We start from the raw sequence: 9499 nt of genomic DNA, 5'->3' as shown, positions 1-9499 counted from the left end.
GCAGACTTGCCTAGCAGTGGCGTAGCGTGGGTTGTCAGCACCCGGGGCAAGACAAGTAATTTGCGCCCCCTAACCCGTGGATTTGCGCCCCCTAACCTGTGGATTTGCCCTAACCCCAGATGTTGCGCCCGGTGCGGCCGGCCCCCCCTGCACCCCCCACGCTACGCCACTGTTGCCTGGTGTTTTACCTGATGATGCAACTCAGTGAAGCTCGCTCCTGAGCGGCTACGTGCCAAGCATCCGTGCGCATGTTACCTGGAACTGGGCGTTCCGTTCCTCCTCCCCCCCCCCCCTTAAGCATTTGAATTAAACGCAGGCAGCCTTTGAGCGCTGGTGGTCTTCCACACACCCAACCCTACTTTTCGAGGTAGCCAGCAGCACTTCTGCTACTTCCGGTTACCTACCCAAGAGAGGGAGAACATCGCCTTGATGCGCCCTTAAACCGCCTGGGGCCGTCTGTGCGCTTTGAAAGTTGCCCTGCTTTTCTGGTCCCCTCCAGCTTCTTTCTGGGGCTCTGACGCCCCTCCGCCATTAACCTGCCTCCGCTTTAATGTAGTGTGTAAAAACAAAACAAACAAACAAACCTGCAATGGCCCAAAGAACTGAGAAAGAAAGCTTGCCCCGAGAACAACGCCTGGGTGCTTTGCGCACGGAACGAGCCGCCTCCTTCCTTTGCAGCTAGGGATTGCTTGCTCCTCCGCTGCGCTTTCCCTGGCTCGCCCTCAATCCCAGGTCCCCAGAAAGAGCCGGGATTGCAGCTTGGGCTGCAGTCAAGAGCCAAGGCTACCTGGGATGGCCGCTGCAGCCGCCGTTGCTGCTGCTGCCGCCGCTTGGTTTTTGAGCCACACGCGCCGCCTCCCGTAGCGGAGCGCTCGCGTCCCCGCGCGCCTCTGCCTTGCGCCTCGGTCCCTGCCTTGGCTGCACATTGAGCTGGCGGAGTGCCGGAGGCTGGCTCGGGCGCTTTGGAGCCCGGAGCGCGCGGTTCCCTGGACTCGGAGGGGAAAGGCAGCGAGAATCCCCACGAGAAAATCGCCGTGAAAGTGTGGTTTCATTTTATTTTTGTACCCAAAGCGAAGGGGCTGCCTGGCAGCCGCTGGGTCCTCGCTATTTTTCGTATGTGTGGTGAGGGCACTGCAGGAAAACTGAAAGAGGAATGATGCCCGCGTCCCATATGAGGTGAAGGGGAAACGGGAGCTTTGGGGAGGGGTAAGTATGCAACCGCGCGCCGCGGAGATATTAATGAATGGCCGCGTAACGCGACACAGGTCTACTCAGGAGCAAGCCCCGTTGAGTTCGGTGGGACTTACTCCGAGGTAAGTGCGTTTAAGCCTTAAAGGGCTGCAAGCTTGTACTCCCTTACATTGGAGTGCTGAGTCCCACACCGAACTCGATGGGGCTTACTCCCGAGTAAGACACGCATTGGGATTGCACTGTGTTACCGCGGGGGTCCGCTCAGGCAACTGCTACTTTTGCGAACTCTCTTAGCAGTTTCTCTTCGGTTTTCGCGCGATGGGTAATCGTTTTATTTATTTATTTATCTGCATGCAGATTTCGGAAGGGGAGAGAGAGAAAAAAAAAGGGCGTTGCATATTTTCTGGGTTATCGAGGTTCGCTCTTGTAAACAGGGGGCTTGGGTCCGGGAGGAGGGAAACCAGTGTGCACTTAAGCCAGTTAAAGAAGCGGAGAGCCTCTCTTGTGTGTACAGTTGATGTTTAAATTAAATATAAGAAAAACAGCCATTCCTCCCCGCGCGCGCCCCCTCTCCCCCGCCTTAATTTTTGGACGCTTTGCTGATTTCATTAACCCCAATAAACTAATCAAGTGGTTAAAAGTGCCAAGTAAAGACTGGGAATGAGTGTGTGTGTGTGTGTGTGTGTGTTTGCGGGGGGGGGGGAGGAAGAGAAGAGAGGCTTGGCTCCGCAGTTATTTATTTATTTATTTATTTGCTTGCTTCCACTATGAATTCTCCCCAATAGCTTTGCAAGAAAGGAAGGGGGAGAAATGGAGAGAAGGGAGGGAGAAATATCTGTAGGCGAGGGAAGAACGACCCCTGCAGTTGCATTGCGGAAAATCTCCGTTGCTTTGCTGGAGAATTAACGGGAGCTTGAGCTGTGGGGTTTTTGGGTTGTTTTTTTTCTTTTGGCAAGGAAACCTGCGCTTGGTATTTTGTCCTCCCTCCCTCCCTCTCTCCCTCGCCCTCTCTCCTTGGTTTAGATGTAGGTGAAATAACCATGCGAAAAGCTTAAAATCCGTTGCAATGTGTATATTAATCTCCATGTGATCATTTTGTAGTGAGAGAGCTGGAGAGGAAGGCGCCGGGATGGTGTGATTGCCGTGGTGATGCCCCAGTGAGGCGTGCAGAGTTCGGGGACAACTTGGCAGTTCGGGTCCCCTGGAATTGAGAGAGACTTTCCGGAGCGGGGAGCAGCGGTCGGGCTTTCCCCCCGTCTATGTCTTGTTGGGAGATCTGGTGGATTTTTCTCGCTCTCCTGGAGGAAGGAGAAGAAGAAGAAGCTGGTGCCGGCGGTTGGCTCCTTGGTCTTTGCTGGAGGGCGAAGGAAGAGAAGGGATCTCGCTTGAGCTGTGTGGAGGGAGAGCTCGGACATGTGTCAGCACATCTGGGGAATACAGGCTGCGAGTCCGAAAGGGGGTTTTCTGGGTCCGTCCAAACTGCGATATTGATCCTTGTTTTTCTTCGCCGAGGGATGCACTTGGCATGAGAATCGGAGGATGGAAATTGTTTGGGAGGTGCTCTTTCTTCTGCAAGCCAATTTCATCATCTGCATTTCAGGTACGCAGCAAAACAGAACGAGCGGCTTCCCTTTCCCCCTCCCCTCCCAATTACGTGCAAAGCAGTATACGTTTTGAAATTAACAGCGTTGCCTTGATTTTAAAAGTGTGCGGAATCGCGCACCCCCCCCCCCTCCCAAGAGCGTCTGTCCCTGTTGTTTTATTTGGGTCTCTGTGCATGGGTTGTAATAAAGAAACGCAGTGGTGTTTGAGCTCCCAGCCCCAATCCCTCTTATCTACTAGGCTTGTGTGTTGGCTGAAATAAATGCACTGCTCTGCTTCATTAATCTTGAATGTGTTGTGGCTTTTGAAAGTTGCTCAACTTCTTGCTGTGGGAGGGCAGCTCTGTTTTCTGGGACATTTCAGGGTTTCCATAGCATTGGTTTCTGATTGGAGATGCTGTACACCTCTCTCTCTCTCCCCCACCACCCCCCCTCCGCAGCCCAAATTCTTCCTAAGAGGTTCCTGACACCTCGCCTCCTTTTGGCTGGGCATCTAACGCTGTGCTCATTGGCCTTCCGTCATTCTCCCCTCCTCTGTTTTTTGTTTTGTTTTGTTCTGTTTTTGCAGGTAATTCCAGTTGTCAAAAAGATCCTGCCCAATTAATGACCAGCCACGGCCTGGCGCCTGACGTTTAGGATTACAGCAATTTATTCTTGGTAGAAGACATGCTCTTTCTACTTCAGAAGCCTTGGCCGCCTCGTTTAATTTGTCACGTCACTCGCGCTGGAATAATTAACGCCCCAGCCAGAGAGAGCAATAGGGGAGGAGGATCTGATGTTTGGGGCACTTCAAACACCCCCCTGCTCCCCTGCGGGGCATCTTGGCTGCTGATTCCCTTCTCTGAAGGCATATGCCTTTGCCCTCCAGCTTGTAAGCAGAGGTGAAGCAGCGGCTGGAGCAGGCATGAAAGCCCCTGGGGGAGGCCCTCTTCTGCCAAGCCAGTGAAAACATAGCCCTCCCCGCTGTCTCATACTTCTTGGCTTGAACCAGATATCTGCTCCTCCATGCTGTTTGGCAGGGCTAGGATTTGGCAGCCCCCATTTTTTTGAAGTTAGCCACCCGCTGTGCTCTGGAAACTGCGAGCCTTTCAACTTCCATCTTATTTGGTTTTCCTCCACTCCTCCACTCTCCCCCCCCCCCTTATAATCTGATCAGCTACGCTTGGCTCTTGCCTTGCCCTGGCAGCCCTCCTCCAGTGTGGTGTCATCTGAGGCTGATCTCACACAATGATCCATTGCCTCGCTGGCCAACCTTGCCGAGTTGCCATGTTCTCGGTTTGGAACGCTTGTGTTCAGAGCCTCTCGGAATTCTCAGTTCTAATAACTTTTGCATGGTGGAGGAGGTGGGAAGATAAATTCCCAGCCCTCGCTCGCTCTCGGTTTCCCCTCCTCTTCATTCTGCAGAAGCATCCAAAGCCCCCCTCAGGAAATCGCCTCACAACAGCAGCTGCTCTGTGCTCCTTGGCAATTTCTCACCTCATGCACCAGTGCTGTCCCCTTTTCCCTCCTAGCCTCGTTTGGAGAGGTGCAGGGCTTTCCCTTCTCAATTGCTTTTCTGTCGAAGACCCCCCAACCTTTTCCATTTTGCAATCGCAGCAGGCAGTGTGCGACATCAGGTCGGAAACCCTCTCCACCATCTTCTTCTGCTGTTGCTCTAAGCCAAGGTGCTGCTGCAAGGGGAGGTGGTGGTGGTGGTGGTGGTGGTGGGCACACTGCAATACCACCCCCTACTGGCTGGGCCAAGACCTGCTATAGCGAGGAAGAAGGGAGGGAAAGCTCTGCAACCATCCACACTCTCACTATTTTTTTCAAAAGCTACCTGATGTAATAGTTGGTGCAAAAACGAATGCGCCAGTGAGCAAGCTTGATTTTTTCTCCTGCTTCCCCACACGTGAGAGGGCAAGGAGTTGCGTACCCACTGGGAGCCCCATCTATTCATGAGCATTCTTGTAGGTCTGCCAGTGCTGCTGTCTCCCGCTTGTGGCTCACGCCGCCTGTGCCCAAGTCTTCCATCTGGAGGGCTTTATTAAGTTGCATCAAAGCCAAATAAATCTTACCTTGAAGGTTTCAACCCCAGGGATTTGGTGGTGGTGACTAGGGTGGGAGGGGTGAACAACTGGTTCATCCTATGCTTCTTTTTCAAATAGGGGCTTGGATTAAAAAATAAAGAAAGAAGAAGAAGTCTGGATAGGCCTGGTGGAAATGGGAAAAAAAAACCCAAATGCCAGCGTGGCAAAGAAGGAAAGAAAAAGTAAAAACAACACCACACTAAGTCCAAATAGCAAACTGATATTTTGTGCATGAGATGCACATACCTGTTTTGTCATATGGTCCAGGGTATGAGAGCATCCTTTGATAGCCATCTTTTCTACTTGACTCAAATTGTGTGTGTGTTGGTAGCTTTATTGACACGGCTGGGTAACGGAAGAAGTGTTAGAGCATAGAATGAATCCTGCTATGAATTTTTTCACCATTGACAACTTAATGAATGAATGAAACCCTCTCTCTTTCCCTCTCTCTCTCTTTCTCTCTGTATATATATATCAGGTGTTCAGTATAGGTAACTGGAAGGAAATGAATATATTCCTAAAGGTTTAAATATCTGTAGCAATGTCTAAAATGAGGGGAAATGTACATTTGCCAGCGGAAACATTGAAATCAATCCCCCCCCCTTTGGTAGGTTAGAACGGTAGAGTGTGCTGCTTGTTTTGGCTGCTTGCTTGTTCTGTTGGTGGATAGGATTCAGCATTAGTGACAGGATTTGTGCTTTTACCTTCATAGGCATGTAGGCATGTTTCCATGCATGGGGAAGGTCCCATTGGAATGATATTGTGGCAAATCAGCTAAACATAGCAGTCTGGGCTTTTTGACCATGTTTGTCATAAAAATATGTTTTAAGAGCCTAGGAATAGGCTTGGAGAACCTTTGGCTACAATGTAATAGCCATTTAATCATGGCCATTACACTGCAAGTAATCTGGGTAAACATTCTTTTTTCCTTTACATAATTGAAATTAGCATTGTAGCAGTTTTCTGCTAACAGCCTTCCTAGCAAAGGGGGGTGGGCGGGCTCTGCAATGGAAATTAGTGGTACCTGAAGTGTTGTGGCAGACCACTTAAATTCAGAAGGTGTGTTAAGGGTGCTCCATATGGGGGAACAAAATGTGTTCATTATCATTTTGCCAATCCCTGGCTGCTTAACATTTCTCATCGAGTCACACAGGTAATTCAGTTAACGCCAGGGTTTTAGTTACTGAAGTGTTGGCACGGTTTACATTAGACAGAAGTGGTTTTGATAGCGAGAAGTGGATAAATTGTGGTGTTCTTCATTTCTGCATTATATTGGAAGCTTGGCAGTGTTTATTTATTTTTTGCTCATGAAATAATGTGTACCTTTCAGCTATGTGGAAACTGGATGTTTTCTATTTCTGGTAAAAGGCAGGAGGGGTGGTGGTTGGTTTTTTGCATCTTGTAGCTGTCATTTTCTAAGACCTGAGTGATTATCAGAATAGGCAATTTAAAAAAACAACAACACCATAATCTGAAATGTGGCATCTGAGTGCTGTGGAAAACCCAAAGTCGGAAGTCGGATGCTGTCACGGTCTCCAGCCCCCCTAATGATGCTACAGTAAAGCATTATTAATTGAGTGTTGTGCCAAGGAAACGATGTCAAAACAAGGATGCTAAAATGAGATCCCACCCGGCTGCCGCTCCCAGGGACCTTCAGATAATCGTGACACTGAGTAAAAGGCATATGGATTACGTGTTCTGTGCTCCTTTGGCCCAAATCCCTTTTTCCGTGTAATGCCACGACAGATTAATTAGCAGCAACATTTGCAGCTGTAGGTGGGATGCTCCCGATCACATAATGGCTGACACATTTCTCTGTGCTGTCATTTATTTTGCACAAGCCTTGGGTAATGTTTGCATAACGTTAGGAAGGAGTCAGCCAGGTGCGATGGAAAACAACAGAGTCTCTGCTTTAAACATTGGCGATAGGCACTACGAACATACCAGAGCGGCAGGCATTCTGGTGAGATGTTTTGTTTTGGACAATGGTGTCTCAGTAAAAAGCAGTTCCTGGCTAGAGTACCTAATATTTGCCACACAGCTTGCTGTTACAATTAGGTACACTGTTATGTGCTCAATCTGGACGGACACCATTAAGTGTGAAAATCAGTTGGTCTTAAGGATCATGAGCAGTGCGCTAAATTGTTGATGAGGTGTTGATAAATTCATGAGATGGAAGCATACAAGAATGAAATACATCTCAGGAATGCTCCAGAACATTAAAGTGTTACTTTGGTGCGGTCATGTTTGTGTCTCTGCACATCTAAAAAAACTTCTGTCTGACGTGTAAGCCATTCTTTGGGGCCCTCAGTCGCAAAGCCATGCCTTGCTAGAGTGCTTCCTTCAAGCCTGTTGTGAATAAAGGAGAGAGTGGCTCTTGTCATGTGCAGAGTATTTTATCACCACTGAATAACCACAGTGATGTTACTCGTATCTGAGATTCAGAAATGGAAGCTTCCAGGTCAGAAGTACCTCAATTTCAGAAATGAACTGATGCTTCATGATTGACTTACCACATCCATTAATCATGTTCATTAATTCTACCAACTAAGTCTACCAAAGTGGAATCCAAAGTGATGTGCAGTTGAATACAGGATTGGAAACCATGAACTTATCACCATGGCTTGCTTCCATAATTATTAATTTCAGTTTATCCTTGTTGGTTAGTTTAAATCCAGAAGCAGATGCTTCTAGTCTCCTCCTCCTAATTATATTAGGGAAGGGAATGGAAGCCCATCCTGGCTCATTCATGCTGCACTAAACGGTGATTTAGTGTTGGGTCTCTATCTGTTGTTGGACTACAACTCCCATCATCCCCAGCTAATAGGATGAGTGGTCAGGGATGATGGGAGTTGTAGTCCAACAACAGCTGGAAGCCCAAATTTGAGAAACACTGTGGCAGTATCTGAAGCCTGGTCACCTTCCTAGTGGTAAATTTATTTTTGACCATTAAAGTAAAATCTGAAATTGTTGACACATGGGTAGTGCTCTGTTATTAAGCCTGCATGTGTCCCTAATCATGCTTTATGTTAATGTTCATGTTACACCTGTATCCACAGGTGTGTGGTATTTGGGATCTTTGATCTGGAGATCATTGCACTCCATAGGGGAAATAATGCTGGATCTCTACTGCTCCCTTGTTCAGGGTAGTTATTAAGAATTGCTGGATTCTTGGATTAGAAGAAAATGATACATTTTTATGTACTGAGTCAAAATGGTGGTCATAGAGTAAAATGGCTTTGTGGATTGTAGTACCAAAATGCAGAGTTTGTTTACACAATGGCAAAATAATTCTTGGAGCAAAAGTATGCACAACCTACTTAAACTCATGTTATACTTGGTTTTGTACTACAATAGAGAAAGATGGAGGCAGGGATTCTTTTCTTTCTAATTAGAACTTGTATGTTCTGTTTGTTTGTTTGTTTGTTTGTTTGTTTTGATTAATAGCTTTTATTGTTAAAATGTAGAAAGAACAGCAGCACTAGTATATCATAATACAACAACACTAGACATACCAAAGAAAATCAAGAAAAACAAAACTAGTCACTGGAAGGTCTTTGTGGACAACCAAAGCAGATTTTTAATTGTTGTCATATCCAGTACTTTCCCCCCCCCCTAAAAAAATGTTTAGGGGTACTCTCATTTTGACTCAATAAAATCACCATTTTATAGTTCAAATTGGGAAAAATAAATACAGTAAATAGAAAAAGGTACAAAGAACATTCATTACTCATATTGAAATACTGCCTCTCAACGAGGTCAAACTTTCATCATTAAAACAACACACATCCACATTCCACACTGCTTCACACATTAAACGCTCGCTTCCGTCTGAGACTCAGGAAACAACGTGACAGGAAATGAGGCCGCCATCGGGAGTAGCAATGGAACTGACGATTCACCGTGCTAGAGAAGAAACAAATTTTTTAAAAAATAAAATAAAATAGTTTTTTCTCCCGTAGATTCACAAAATGTTTATGGGTATGCGTACCCCTGCGTACCCTCAGGGAAAAAAGCACTGGTCATATCATAAGTGAGGAGAGGTGTTGGAAATACGGTGTGGTTGCAGTAGAGGCCTAGGGTGTATTCAGACATGGGGTCTATTGTATTGGCTTTCCTGATGAAGACTTAAATGTTCCTTTTGCTCTGTTACCTCTTGTGTCATAGAATTGTGACTTTTTGATCGATATACTTCCATGTCACCCTAAATTTCATTCACACCAGTGGGTGTGGTGTGGGGGACACCTTTTATGCACATTCAGGCTTCTGTTCCTACATGAGGCTAGAACATCGCCCCAGTTTATGCCCCCTGAGCAGTGGTGGCATGATCCATGAAAACAGCTAGGAAAATACAGCACAAAACTCCTGTGTTACCAAAAACGGGGCATTCCAGGATCCATTCAGATTCCGGGATGGCTTCTGTAATTTACCAGGGTGTCCTGGTAAATCGGGACAGTTGACAGGTATAGTATATACCACATTCTGCTTTTCAATATGTGCAGTGTGTAGCCAACCCATGTTTATTTCTTCCCATGCGCACAGTACAAGCCACACATACAGAACTTTCCTCTTCACACACTTGGCAAAGTTTTCATGTTACACATTCCAGCAATCCTTGGATTCCCCTTGGATGGGGAA

At 47.1% G+C, this 9499-nt stretch overlaps 1 protein-coding gene across 4 annotated transcripts in view; it reads left to right on the top strand.

Annotated features, from left to right (window-relative positions):
• Nucleotides 1–636: 636 nt before the first annotated feature.
• The window catches only part of CA10 (carbonic anhydrase 10), a 342227-nt gene continuing 333364 nt past the window's right edge, over nucleotides 637–9499 (top strand). The window contains exons 1-2 of one of the 4 annotated variants that reach the window (XM_077923947.1): nucleotides 637–1176; nucleotides 2293–2791. In XM_077923947.1, the coding sequence (XP_077780073.1) occupies nucleotides 2731–2791 (61 nt within the window). In that variant the 5' untranslated portion in view covers nucleotides 637–1176; nucleotides 2293–2730. Of the gene's footprint in view, nucleotides 1207–1294; nucleotides 1314–1496; nucleotides 1514–2292; nucleotides 2792–9499 lie in introns of those variants that run through there. The other 3 variants (XM_028711158.2, XM_077923948.1, XM_077923949.1) reach the window with 3 other exon arrangements.

This window comes from Podarcis muralis, chromosome 2, assembly GCF_964188315.1.
Source record: "Podarcis muralis chromosome 2, rPodMur119.hap1.1, whole genome shotgun sequence".
Classification (NCBI taxonomy): Eukaryota; Metazoa; Chordata; class Lepidosauria; order Squamata; family Lacertidae; genus Podarcis; species Podarcis muralis.
The sequence above is the reverse complement of the archived record's forward strand: the minus strand, read 5'-3'. Positions and strand labels throughout refer to the sequence as shown.